Source organism: Epinephelus fuscoguttatus, linkage group LG6, assembly GCF_011397635.1.
Source record: "Epinephelus fuscoguttatus linkage group LG6, E.fuscoguttatus.final_Chr_v1".
In the NCBI taxonomy this organism is placed as follows: Eukaryota; Metazoa; Chordata; class Actinopteri; order Perciformes; family Serranidae; genus Epinephelus; species Epinephelus fuscoguttatus.
Genome location: NC_064757.1, coordinates 40,824,465 through 40,838,888, shown reverse-complemented (window position 1 = coordinate 40,838,888; position 14,424 = coordinate 40,824,465). Strand labels below are relative to the sequence as shown.

Here is a 14,424-nt window from a genome sequence, read left to right as displayed (position 1 = left end):
GCAAATGTGACCAATTAAGGTTTGTGTTTAGCCAGTGAAACGTTGGAAATTCATTTTAAATCCTTAAGATGTTTGGGTACAGAGCACTTTTTGTGAAGGAGGCGCCATCTCATGGTGACACCCTGCAACTGAATTAAGTATAAATGCTATATCATGGGCAACTGGACTTGCTTGAGTTTCTTGAAGACGTTGCACTTCTCATCCAAGAGGCTTCTTCAGTTCTGATGGACTGGTGCGCAGACTTTGTACTCTGTGTGGGTGTGAACCCTAGAGTCGTTACATGTGAGCCATCGTGTGTCGTTATGGTCAGATGGGTCCAGGTGAGAATGGGTGTTGAGTTGTCTGGGGAGGGATCCCAAGACTGCATCGTAGGTGGGTGGTAAGTGGTGTCGTAGGCCACTTCCCCTCCCTGGCTGCCTCCTCTCCTTCCATCATTAAACAGAGGAGGTGCCGCCATCTCATGGTGACACCCTGCAACTGAATTAATGTTTGTATTTACAGTGAAATCTAGACAATCAAGGCCAAGGAGCTGATTGTCAACAGAAGGAATAAAGCAGACATTCAGCCATTAAGCATCAGCGAGGACTGTGTGGAGAGCGTCTCTGGTTTCTGACTAAGGGTAATATTGCTTACAGTTTTAAACTATATAGTTTGTCATTGTTTTATAAGCTCTTTTTACTCATATTTGCACTGAGAAGATATTCTATTCTAAGGGGCGAGACTCCCGCTGGCTGGGAGTTGACTCACAGCCGACTGGCAGCCGAAAGACCTTCATTCGGGAGAGGAAACTGTAGGTGGCTGCATCTGTAATCCTTAAACCTCATTTTAAACGTTTTCTACAAACCTTTGACAGCCACCTTTCATTTATACACAGGCTGAGTGTTTGAGAACCACTTCAACATCAAAACCATGTTAAGGACAAAAGACAGGAGCCGTTTGAATCTGTGATCACATGAGCACTTTGTTATTTAACATCCATAGTAGTTTGATAATGTCATACGTACACGTCATATAGCCTGGACACAGAGAGAAGAGCAGTGTCACTGATGCTGAAGGTATTTACAGGCAGGAGGAGGCAGCCAGGGAGAGAGAAAGCAGATAAAAACCCACAAGAGAGAAAGAAAGACAGCACGAGGCTCCTTCCTTTCTCTCTCTCTCTTTCTGTGTAGCATTTCGAAACACAACGTCTCAGCTAATCAAACGCCAAATCAAAAGTGAATCTGTCTTTGCCTCTTGCCCCTGAGCCTCCGCGTCTCTCTGGCTTTATCACTACTATGTGTTTGTCTCTGTCTGTCCCATGTGAACTCTGAACAGGATGTCAATGAACAGCAAACCGCCTGGAGGACCCGAAATGAAACCACTCACCAAACTTTCCTCTGCCAACTTTCATTATGGTTGTCAGCACTGAAACTAAAGCTTATACTTGCTTCATGTATTTAACATAAAATGCATCATTAACTCAGTAATAACATTCATACATGTAGCTCCATGGAAGAAATTAATAATTGAAGGGATTTAAATATATTTACAGGTCAATTAAAATGTCTTTGCTGAACTTAAATGCATATAACAATACATTAAAAAAAACTGTACAATAATGCAACAAAAAGAAAAAGTTAAATTATATCCTATGTAAGTTTTTCAAAAACTACACAAGCATTCATTTATTTAATAAATGTACACTGATTTTTTTACCATTTTATAATGTGAAATATTAGAAGTGGGTGTCTGTATACACTCTATCCAGGTATTCTGTATAATTTTAGTTCTTAAACGAAAGGCCACATTTTTACACCTACAGGTGGCGTGCAGGAATGCCCACGGAGCCACCGTCACAAAACGTGTTGGGTTTTTTCCCTTTATACATCCCAAAAATATCACCTCTATATCATCTCTACACTTTTCTTTGAAGTCAAGAATCTCCGTAGACATAAATCTGGGGACAATGTCACGTTAAGACACGTCGTAGCATATACAAAATATAATGTCAGGACCGTAGCCTTTGACGTGCACAACAGGGCGACTCTCCCTTTTTTTTTCCTCAAGCACTTTAAGGCATAGATAAGATTATTTAACCCTCTCTAAATGCATGTTAGCAATCCAGGCTGGATCCCCGACACATTCAAAAAGGCCTCCACATGTCTCCACAGCTATGCTTTGCTTTCATTGGACATCCTTCCCATCCTTGTTTCCTGCACCCATCCATGTACAGCAGATGCTTCCCTCCGCTAACTGAAGTGGTCGATAAATAAATAGAACTCACCACGTGTGTAAGTCATATATGCATTTACACTATGTACCGTTAGATCAAATGCACATGTACAGCTCAGACTGCAGCCACTCGCTTGGATTATTCCTCTTCAAAGTGTCCTTTGATGAGAGACTGAAGGGGGAAAGAGGTGCGGGATGCTGCAGGTGAAAAAGGACTGTAGGGGGAAAGAGTTTTGGAAGGTTACATGCACTTAAACGCCGTTGATTCATCCCAGCTGTGGCGGGTGTTAGGGTGTGAGGGAAAGGTGGAGATAAAAAAAAAGCTAATTAGCTTGTCAGTCCCTTCATCTCCTTACAAACAGGCTTTGATGAGCAGAAATAAAACAGATGGAGAATGGAAACAGAATTAAACTTGTGCTTTTGCCTTCTTCTCTCTCAGGTCAAACAGCCGTCTACACAAACTGCTGTGTGGCTTCCTACTCTCCTAAATATAATGCGCTGAATCTCTGCAAGATGTGGATCAAAACTTTTTTTTTCTTGCATTTACATCAACCACCTTAAATCTTACCAAAAAAAGCAACTGGTTTCTACACGGATCGGCACCAAGTAAGCGACAGGACATCAAACAGACCTCGGCGCTCCACTGAGGGCGATAAGTGAGCACTGTGTTCGGAGTGTGGCACAGCGAGGTGAACATATACAGTACAGCAAAGTGCAGCGAGGCATGGCGTATATCATAGTGTGAAGTTTACCATCTGTGAGTGAGTAAGCCCCTTTTTGTTTTGTTGCGAGTCGGGATGGATGATATAGAGACTGGACAGTCACATAGTTAAGCTAGTAGCGCAGCTTCACGCAGAGTGAGAAGCGTGTGTCGGAGTGTCTTTGGGTTTCTTGTCTGGTCTTTTGGTTTTCGGATGTATGCATGCATACTTGTCTGGATGTTCCCTTGGAGTGAGTTTGTGTTCGAGCCTGCATGCTTCTGTTGCATGTGTCTGTACATCGTCTTCATGATCTTCATATTTTCTACAGTGTTTTATTTTTTTGTGAGGAGTCATCCCCAATGTACAGGTTTTGTTTTCAGTAGGAGTGTGGCAGGGATACTCTCTGGCTCCGAAGCGGTTTGCCTTCATCTTGCATGAATTCCTCCTGGGACAGCTTTGGCTCAGCACTGTCCGAGTCCAGAGGCATCGTGGCTGTCCTCCATGCTGTTGAGGGTGACATAGATGATGGGAACCAGGCCCCGGGTGGAGCCCAGGGAGCACAGCAGCCAGTCTGGATCAGCCTTGCTCAGGACCTGCAGGATATCACCCTTGTTGAAGCTCAGCTGGCCCGGCTCGGTGGCTATGTGGTGGCACAATGCTCGCACTTCACTGAAGAAGGAAAGAGGACATGGAGAAAAGGTGAGAGCTGGATCAGGGAATTGATTGATTAGTAAATGGACAATCATTTTAGTGGTTTTTGAGGCAAAAATATCGAACATTTCCTTGTTGCAGCTTCTCAGTTCTGAGGAGTTGCTGCTTTTCTTTGGCCTATATGATAGTAATCTGAATATCTTTTGGTTTTGGAGTGTTGGTTAGACAACATAACCAATCTGGAGACGTCATCTTGGGCTTTATGAAATTAGGAAGGATATTTTTCGACATTTTGACCAAAAGATTCATCAACTGATCAAAAAGTAATCAATTTGAGGTCAAAAAAGTAGCATTAGACAAATTTTACGCAATCCCTGTCATACTAAAATCAACACGCCGTGGTCTTAAAAAGTAGTTTTGTTCCCAAAATTGCTTGAAGAATAAATTTGATCAGTTAATGCTGAGCGTAATGTTACTAGATCGTCTGACATTAAAGGACACAACGTGTAGTATTTGCTTACCATGGAGACTGTTGTCTGGCTCCGGTCGGTTGGGTTGACGTTGGTGGAGGTGGGGTTTGGGTGTGATTGGGCGTAGCTGGAGGCTCTGCCTTCTTCCCACTCCCTGCTCCAATAGTCTGAGCTACAAGGTCGAGAACAGATCTGTCCAGAGAGAGCCAACCTGATGGAGGCCTGAGAGAGAACACACAGTGAGGCACATCGTCAGCTTTATTGTTCTGACAGCTGAAGTCGATTTTGGTAAAAAGGTTGACATGGTTTAAACTTTAAAAGATGTTAAAAGACAAATGTTATTCATAGTTTTGAGGTAAAAAGCTAACAAGGCTGTAAATCTGAGACATCCTGTAGTCTCATCTAGCCATCTGTAAGCAACCGCCTTTTTTCCAGTTCCAATGCCGTAGGGGCAACAGTCAGCAACAGTTGCTTTGTCTTTTCTTGCTGTTATTTGTTATTTATTCTTGTTTATTGTTTGTCTTTGACTTAGTAATGCATTCAGTTAGCTATTTTACTACTTGCTCCTCAATGCTGTGGAACGGTTTCATCGTGTTCTTTGTCTTCGGGACACTATAGGAGCAATCCCTGATGTAAAATGTGTGTAGGTTCCTAATTTGTCCTGTAGGGGTCACTGTTCTGTCATTGGTGTCTGTCAATAAAGGTAGGAAGCATTCATTAAGGGACCTTTGCTGCTAGATGGTGGAACACACAATGGGTCCGTCCCAAGTCTCTTATTTTTATAGTGCTACTGCTAGCTCCTCACGTGAACCAGAAGTCGTTCGAGGTCCGCCATCTTCTAGGCCGTCCCAAGTCTCTTATTTGTGCAGCGAGGAGCTAGCGCTAGGAGCTAGCAGCAAGCTTTAAGCAGCTACGAGCTAGAATGGTCGAGAGCATCCTATCCGGAAGAGTTTTTCAGCTGAATGCCATGACGTATAAATACCTGCCCTCTACATCTGGCACATTTGAACGAGATGGCGGAGAAACAAGAGTAAGTACCCGTTACATGCATTCTTTGCAATGAATCGCTGACTATGTTGAATGATGGTGAGTTAACTGAATGATAGTGCTCATCACAGTGACAGTGGAATAGCAGGGCTACAGACCGTTCTGTAATTGCACAAACTTCGACAAATGACTCAATAACAATGGTAATACATGCAAAAGTGTGTGACCAGAGTCATGACAGTGGGGGGGGCGCTACTGTTTTGGTCGGCAAATATAATGACACTTGGGATGTACCCATAGTAACGCCAGACGCTTGCTGCTTTATGGAGCAGATCCAGCGGTGCCGCCGTCATCAGGAATGGACGTCGCTTCACGTGATGCTTCAGTGGAAAGGACATCTCATGTCTCTTAAAACCGCTCCTAGCGCTAGCTCCTCGCATTTTTTCCTAGGTGGGAGGGGCTAAACAGCTAGCAAAGTCGGCTAGGTAAGATAACTAGCAGTAATTTAAGAGACTTGGGACGGACCCATAGTTTTTTGACCGCAACACCGGGCCACATCAAATCAGGTGTACGCTGCTCACTGTAAAGGTGAAAACTTGTACCTCTGGATGGTTTATGGACACAGATTCATGAATGTGTGCATGTTTTGCATTGAAGACTACAGTGGTTTAGACGCTTTGCTTAACTAAAGACTGATGACTTTCTCCCTGATTTTGTGTTTAGATGGGCGGATACAATTTCAGAGTTCAAAATACTCCCGACGTTGCAGAACCAAATCCGCAGGGCGGTCCTTCGGTGGCTCGTTGAACTCTTGTGCTCGTAAACATAGTCCGACTGTGTTAAAAGTTTTAAACAAAGTCGCTGTAAGTCCTTCATTTCCACAATCTTGTGGACTGAGCACATGTTTGATAAAACAGAGTTAAATCTCTCAGCATCCATTTTCAAACTCTCTGTGTGTTTGTGTCCTTGCGGACGAGAAAAGGGGGAACGCACATTTCCGAGAAGGCGTGTCCTTTTAAAAAATGCAAGAGGCGTTGCTTTGTTGCCGGCCGTTTTCTCCGGTGTGTTAAACACACTTTAGAAAGGAGTGTCCCCAGACTATCAGAAGGCGGAGATCTCTGATTGTCTGGTGGCGAGACTAACAGTGGTTAAAAATAAATTATGCATTAAGGAAGAAGAAGAAGTGGGACTAGGTAGCCTGTCTATGCAGCTGCTCAGTGTCTTTAAGTTTAGGCTCAGCTGGTATAGACACTTTGCTTAAGCCACTTCTGTCCTCACACAACATTATGGTGTCGACAGAGCCTTTATCTTTTCTTTTCTTATCCTATCTAAAAGCTGTAAAAGCTTTTAAAATAATGAGGGGGGTATTTGGTGACGTAATGTTGTAGGACAAAATGTGCAACTATCTTAAGCTTGTGTCAACCACAGATTTTATTCTAGGCATCAAACCCATTCAAAATAATCACTGGCTTTGAGACGAGGGAACTGGAAGTGTATTCCTGAATTTTAGGACTTATTCAGGCACCACTCCATACATTGGAGTTGATTTTGGTCTTTAGATAGTATTAAAAAATACTGAATATCATCAGACTTATCCTTCTTGTAACCTACCTGATCTTCTGAGCTTTTGCCTTCTGTTCGGCTGCCTCCACCCTTGAAGGAGAACCAACACTGGATCCAAAGAGCCTGCCCCACCGCAGACTCTGTCCCTGCTGGGGGCTCTCCTCTTGGGCTGCAGCTTGAGCTCCAGTCCCTGTCACCTCCTGAGGCTTTGTGTCTTTGTCCTGGTTGAGAACAGACTCAGGCGGGCTGCCCATCCATGAAGGCCTTCCCCTGGACCCAGCTGACTCCCCACTGGAGCTGCTGCTGCTCTTCCTGCTCCTAAACCCCTCCCCTTCTTGGCTCGACTCGGCTCCTTCCACCACTCCCTCTCTGGTGGGTGGCAGCTGGTTCTGTCGTCTCTCTGACGACTTCTTCCTCTTGTCGGTCTTAACGAACTTTGACCCCTCTGCGGATTGGTCGATGTAAACCTGGGAGGACTGCATGAGCTGGTACCACCAGCCCGCCTGTCTGTCTTGCCGCTGACGCCCCTCATCCATCACATCCTTCTCTTTGTCCTTCCTCCTGTCCTTCTCCTGTCCGTCCTCACCTTCTCCTTGGCTCTCTTGTCCCACGCCTTTCATTCTCTGTCCACTCATCCCTCTCTCCTTCCAGAGATTGGCAAACCCTACTTCCATCGTCGCCGCTCTGCTACCAGGCCCGGCGGTCATGCTCTCAGCTGTCGCCCCCTCACTCCTGAGCCTCGGCTTCACTCCTGCTCCATCTCTCCTCGCCCCGACCCCTTCCATCCTCGGCCACGTTCCCTCTCGTCTCAGCGCCGCCCTCTCTTTCTTCACCTCTGTGCCTGAGTCTCTCGAGACCATCTCGCTCACAGTGGTGCTCCATCCCCTCATGAGCTGGAAGGTGGAGCGAGTCGACTGGTCGACACTCTGGCCCGCAGAGCACAGCTGCTCCTTGCGACGGAGGTGCTCCTGGCCCTTTTGGAGGAGGTGTGGCTCAAACAGCAGGTCAAGGTCGAACGGGAGGAGTGACAGTGGCTGCAGCAGGAGGAGGAGCTCCTCAAAGAGCGGCTGACACGCCCCCTGCGACAGGGGAAGGAAACCCCACGGGTTGTAGTGTGCTGCTATGATATCTGAGGAAAGAACAACAAGACAGGAAGAACATCAGGACAAGATTCAGAAGACACAGGACGTTTAATGCACATATGAACATCAAATAACTGATAGCTGGGTATCTGAAGAGCTAAACTGAGTCTTACCTTCATGAGTGTAGAGGTGATTGAACCAGAACTCCAAAGATTTTAGGCTGAAACAGAAAGAGACCCAAATTTTAAAATCGCAGCATCATGAGTGCACCTTAAATTTTCCTAAAATAATTTGTAATTTTACTTTTATATATCCCAGTTATATTTTTTTGGCCACTTGGGGGCAGCGGAAACAAGCTGTGAGCACAACACTGACAAATCGTCACCTCCTAAGTCGATACTGCAAACTTACTAGCAAAGAGTTGCTCATTTACACGTCCAGTCGCTCCAACTTTATTAGTCTTCTGAAGTCGTGTTTCTGTGCACATCATCTACGTCCAATAATCACTCTCTTTTAGCTCTGGTTTTGGTCTCTATCATCTCCTGAGGGAAATATGACTCTTAAGCTGCTAAATGCTCCACGATATTCACCAGCTTGTCTCTAACTGTGTCTGACCGCTGAGGGTTTTTGGAGAAAGGGCTCTAAAACAGCTAACAACAGCTGCCTGCTGTGGCTGAATACAGCGCTACAATGAGAGCTGTGAGAGTTAACCACAACAGTTAAGTTGTGAAGGACAGCTAAACAATGAGCTAAAACTCACTGCAAAGCTCTGTAAAGCCGAGAGGAGCTGCAGATTTCTCTTTAGATTCATCACTACAAGTAACTCCTTTCACGCTGTCACATTATTTTCACATAAAAACAGTGACTACAACAATACAAAAACCCTGACCCCAAGGACGACAACCGTCAGTGTGAGGTGATAAAGAAAGATGACTCACTTGAGCAGGCCGAAGATGAAGGCGTTGAGTCTCATGCTGTGGCTCGTGAGCTCAGAGTACTGGCTCACCTTTGAGAAGAGGCTGTGGAGAACACGTGTGGACGGACCTGACAGAGACAAGACGCAATGTTACACGTTAACCTAGAACGCCTAATTCATCTCTAACCTATCACCTCATGTGGCTGCTTTCACTGTACCTGCAGAGTAATTTTACTGAAAATCAACCTGCAAAAATTTAATTTGAACACTTTTCCACCAATATTATACATCTCCTATTTTTGTCATTTCTTCTGACAGGACTTGTGTTGAGGAAACTCTTTTAAATATTAAGCGATGATGGAAAATATCATTACAAATAACTATAGCTGTCCCCGACCAAATGTTAGTCGACCAGAAAGGTCATTAATCAGCAAGATTTCTTAGTCACAGAAACAAAACAAAACATGAAACTCCAACTTCCTGATGACCTTCTTTCTGATGCGATGAAACTGCAGCCATTTTATCTGCAGCTCAGTGTGATGTTCTCACCCAGTTGTGTGGAGGCCTCCACCAGGCTCCAGGGCTGACAGCGCCGCTGTCCAATGATCAGGTCCAGCACGTAGGCCTTCAGGCCGTCCTGCAGCACCTCATGCAGGGCCGGGCACAGGTACTTCAGGATGAGGTGACCCACGTTGGGACTCACCCAGCTGTTCCCCAGCTTGGCCTGGCAAGGTTGCAGAGAAACATCAGGAGATAAAGGAAATGAGAGCGAAACAAATCAGGAGATTGGGAGGAGAGATGAAGGATCAAATGTGCAGAGTGATGCAAAACTTCTGGTCCTTTTGTGCTAAATTGGTCTCGGTAGATAAGCTCATTATTTGTACTTAAAATAAAAAAAGTAAATATATTTTGTTATCAATTAATGACTGATGATAGACTGTGTGTTCCTGCCCCTTTGCTCTCTGCATCAGTCTGATCTGCAGCCTAATTTATTGACTGTCTCATCAGCTCTGTGGGAACAAACGCATTCTGTGCCAGGAATTCAGTTTCCAGACTGAAGTCACCGACAAAGGAAAGAGTCGCAAGGGACCAATTAATTTTCTGACAATATTTGTGGTGGTGGTTCCACTGCTTATGTGCTGTGTAACTAACAAAATAACTGTGAAGACAAGTACCTTAAAAAACTTTACAAGCCCTAAACATGATGTGACTCAGCCTGACAGCACTACACACCTGGGAAAGTCAAAAATACTTCTGAGAATGACGACTGATTTACGGTTTCATAAGCTAACTTAATTGTTGCTATTGTGAGACAAATGGCAATGTGAGAAAACAGATGGCGCCATCTGAGTGTGAAACTCATGTAATTTACCAAGTGATTGGTTTTATGTTCTGTGCTTCACAACACTGTGAACTAAGCCTTCCTGTGTGAGCTTTAATCACTCAGAAGAATCAACTCTCCTTCCTTTTATCTCGAGAAGAATGGTGTCAGTCATAAGTAGTCATCAGTTCTACCTTTACATCTGGGTCTCGACTGGTGCCGAAATGTGCCACAATCAGATCCACTGCTGTGTTCACAGCTTTCACCAAACCTGACAGAGAGGAAACAATAAAGGGACAGTTTGTTAATGATCCTTTTTCAGCTGCAAGAAACAGCATCTTTACATGGTTACATGTTACAAGTGCAGGGACCAGTGGCGTGAGGAAGTTATGATGGACCCTAGTGCACACTATCGTACATGTATCATCTCATCACGTGATCAAATAGAGACTTGACATTAGACAACATCAATACATCATATTACCAACAATCATCACTGCATGTCTGACAAAAATATCTAAGAAAGTAGGAAATGTATCGTTTAACTGAATCTTTACTATATAAAGACGTAAACTCTGTGTGTGTGTCTGTTCCACGTTTTTCTCCTCACTGACTTGGTCAATCCATGTGAAATTTGGCACAGTGGTAGAGGGTCATGGGAGGATGCCAATGAAGCAATATTACATCAATTGGCCAAAGGGGGGCGCTATAGCAACCGATTGAAATTGCAAACTTTGAATGGGCATATCTCATGCCCCGTATGTCATAGAGACATGAAACTTTGCACAGAGATGCCTCTCCTCATGAGGAACACATTTGCCTCAAGAACCCATAACTTCCGCTTATATAGATTTTCCACCATTTTGAATTTTTTGAAAAACACTTCAAATGGATCTCTTCCTAGGAAGTTTGAGCGATCTGCATGACACTGGGTGAACATAATCTAGGGAGCAATATCTAAAGTTCCCTCTTGGCAAAAGTTGGAAAACTTCCTAAAACTGAGCTTCTATAAGGCAATGAATATTGCGGAGGGCGTGGCTCATCACATAAAGGTGTATAACATCTCAAGGGTTTCACCCATCACCACGCAACTTTGTAGGCATATGACCACACATAATCTGAGGGGACCCCTCCATTATTGAGCCCATCAAACAAAATGGGGGCGCTAGAGAGCTCATTTCTTATCTAGGCCTAACCGCCATATGGATTTTTACTCATTCTCGGAACCCACTGGCTGTATTCGGCGTCTGACTTCCGGCAGATGGCGATACAACCTCTGGGGGCAGCCCCCGATTTTTTGGCATTCCGGTTTAATTTGGGCGGAGGAGGAGAATTTCCGTTTCCGACTTCTGTTTATATTTAAGTAAATATGCTGAACCACTGCGATGGATCCAGAGTTCGCAGTGACACTAATTATGTTCCGCCTTGTCAGTTCACCGCACGGACTGTTTAACCTGGCAACAACTGCAGCTGGCTCAAACGTGATTAGTCATTATCACGCAGACTACAAACAGCCTACAACCGGAAACCAGTGCTCTTCCGCTTTTCTTCCGGAGGCAAGATCTCCAGGGTTTGCCTTTTTACTAAACTTGGTAGATATGTAGAACAGGACGCCTCAAGGTGACTGGAGAAATGTAACTCTAATTGGCAACTGGGTGGCGCTATAACGACAGAAAAATGCTTAAAAATGGCTAAAATGCGACCGATCGCTGTGGCTCCCCCTGTGGACCAATGTTGGTGTTTTTTCCTAATGTTTGGTATGACTAAGTCATGGTATGGTATGCTGTACATAATCACGGAAACTGTCAGTCAGTCATTCTGTCTGTCCCACGTTTTTCTACTCACTGACGTGGTCAATCTATGTGAAACTGCACATAGGCATTGACGATTGGCATAGGTAGAAGGTGACAAAGCTACCAATGGCTATGGACTAGTAGTTTTTATTGCCCTTTTTTTTTTTACTACACTTTTTTTGGTTAGAGCAACAGCTCCTTCAAATGTCCGTACACCTCCCTGCACACGTGTCTTTTTTTCTCTTACTAAATCTATTATTTGGTGTCCCTGTGTTGCCCTCCACTGCAGGAGGTGAGAGGCATTAATATCCAAATTCATCACAAATGTTGCTGGGTCCATCAGTGTCTTTACTCCTGTAATCTGCATGAATTCACTGTTTCATACACTTTAGGCAACTAGTTGTGCAACGATCAGCTGGGACTGCCTTCTAGGGATTTGTCTGCCGTCAGTCTGCTTGGAAAACAAGACAAAATGTCCTGATGTCAAAATCCCCCATGAAAAAATATAAACATAAACAGAGACCAAAATCCAACTCCTACTAAGCAAACTGTGTTTTAGCTACTAATACACAGCCAGTGTGCTTCTTGGCTTGTACAACATCTCTAGGACACAATGTATGTGAAACAAAGGTGAAGACGGCTATGTAAATCTGTCCCTCGACAGATTACACTTGAGCAGTATAAATGTTGGTCTGTGCAGGAACCTGGATGATCCAGCTGGAGGATGATTTGCCTGCTCATTATATGATAACCTGCTGCCTCAAGAGGCCCTGAATTACCCTCCTCATTGTCAAGTGGCCGTTCTGCAGTGAGAGGCACTTGATTTAAGCACCTATCAATGACATCATTTCACTCCCTGTATCTGCTTGACAACAACGCTGGAAGATTTTTATGAGATTCTGACAGCAGCGCAGCAGTTTTCTACAAAGTCTCTGAGGACAAACCATGAGTCACATTCATGAGCACAAACATAGTAACACATGCAGGACATGCGACACAAGTGTCTGCGTATTACAATGGAATCAAGACCTCCAAAGAGATGCAGAGAGATGGGGACAAGGACAAAGTCAGACAGGACGTCCGGCTCTAAATCGTGTCCAACAACTCCCTTTGATTAATTTGTTTGTTTGAGACGCAACCTCTGCAGGGGACGGGACAGCAGCTCATCAAGTCAGTGGTTCCTGTTTATAATTTACTTTTGCTCGACTGTGTGACGCTTGGATGAAAAAGGTCTGCAATGAGACATTCAGAGGTGGAAACAGATACTGACAACAAGTTTAGTCATAAGTTACTATATATAGTAGCTGAGCTGGAACAATCTCACTTTATCACCTGTTACCATGCGATCATCTGTTATCATCTCCATGACAACTAAGCAACTTCTCCCACTGAGTGAGACCATGAGACGATGCCTCACAAGTAAAGTGATGTGAAGAGACGATTTAGTTAATATCCTGCTTTAGTCCAGGGGCCTTATTACCTGAGTCTGAAATCACATCTTACGTCACTTAGGACGACGTTTAGGATTTTTGGTGTTAAAGAAACATGCCCCTGGCAGCATTTACAAAAGAAATCCTTTCTTTTCTTTGGATATGCTTTTACAGAACCATCCTAACTTGCATGCGTGAGCAGCCCATGACAGCTAACTTGCATGCTTGCGGTGTTCTTACAGACAATTTTGCTGCTGCAGAGCTTCCTGCTGCTGTAACTACAGTAATTAAAAGCCAATACTCCACTTGTTTAATGTGCATCTAAACAATGATACAGGCCTGACAAGATGAGTGTTGACTGAAAATTCAAATTCACATTTTTAGTCGGGATTTCTTAAAGTAAGGTAAGACAGGAGGTCTGAGGTACGATAAGACACAACCATGAGTTTAAGAGCTGTTTGAGTAATGGAAGGCAGGATTTTTTTCTCATCTTTAAAACTTTCATTAAGATAGGACAAATACATAGGATCACTGCACTCATGTTGCATCATTAGAGGCTTGTGTTTGACTTGTTAATGAAGTTCAGTACTGTAAAAGCCATCCTGGCCATGGGAATGCTCTGCTATAGTCATCGTTGCAGAAACTACAATCAGAACTTTGGAACGTTCCTACACTGAAATGCATCATGAAGTTTTTAAGTTCCTAAAAACGTTCATGTGGTCAAAGAGAAACCAAGAAACGGCACCACAGACAGGCGGGAATGAATGCAATGAGCTCCAAGGAAAAATGCTCATTAGACATTTAGTCGTTTTGTCATTAAATATTTAGAGACTTCTCACTGGCACTATAGATCATGTAAATACATACACACACACACACACACACACACAGAGCCTCACCTCTCTTCTGCGTCAGGTCCACAGAGATGTGGGACTGTGAGGAAGAGCACGAGGAGGAGGAGGTTGACGCGTCCGGGGAGAGGCAGAACTCCTCCGGGGGCCTCTCAGTCAGGGAGAAGTAGTCCGGCAGGAAGTCGCTATAGATCTGCTGCAGCTTGGCTGATTGGCCCACTGCTGACACACACACACACAGATGGTCACACACACATATAAACACATCATCACTTTTAAAAGCATGATAAGCTGCAAGGGAGCGATCACACCGAGATGAAACGCTAGAAATGCGACGCCAGTAAAACCATTGTTTTCCTATGATACGGCGCGTCTGACTGGCGTTCAAGCGTCTTTTTAGATGGGCGTTTTTGTAGACGCTTCTTTTTAGACGCACGTAGATGCTGAA

At 44.3% G+C, this 14,424-nt stretch overlaps 1 protein-coding gene across 4 annotated transcripts in view; it reads right to left on the bottom strand.

Moving 5' to 3' along the window:
- Positions 1-935: 935 nt before the first annotated feature.
- Positions 936-14,424, bottom strand: part of rusc2 (RUN and SH3 domain containing 2) — a 62,032-nt gene continuing 48,543 nt past the window's right edge. For 2 of the 4 annotated variants that reach the window (XM_049578459.1, XM_049578462.1), the window contains 8 exons: positions 14,025-14,198; positions 10,097-10,173; positions 9,131-9,305; positions 8,604-8,709; positions 7,839-7,885; positions 6,632-7,712; positions 4,085-4,255; positions 936-3,581 (listed from right to left, as the gene is read on the bottom strand). In XM_049578459.1, coding sequence (XP_049434416.1) covers positions 3,374-3,581; positions 4,085-4,255; positions 6,632-7,712; positions 7,839-7,885; positions 8,604-8,709; positions 9,131-9,305; positions 10,097-10,173; positions 14,025-14,198 — 2,039 coding nt within the window. In that variant the 3' untranslated portion in view covers positions 936-3,373. The remainder of the gene's footprint in view (positions 3,582-4,084; positions 4,256-6,631; positions 7,713-7,838; positions 7,886-8,603; positions 8,710-9,130; positions 9,306-10,096; positions 10,174-14,024; positions 14,199-14,424) is intronic. The other 2 variants (XM_049578461.1, XM_049578463.1) reach the window with 1 other exon arrangement.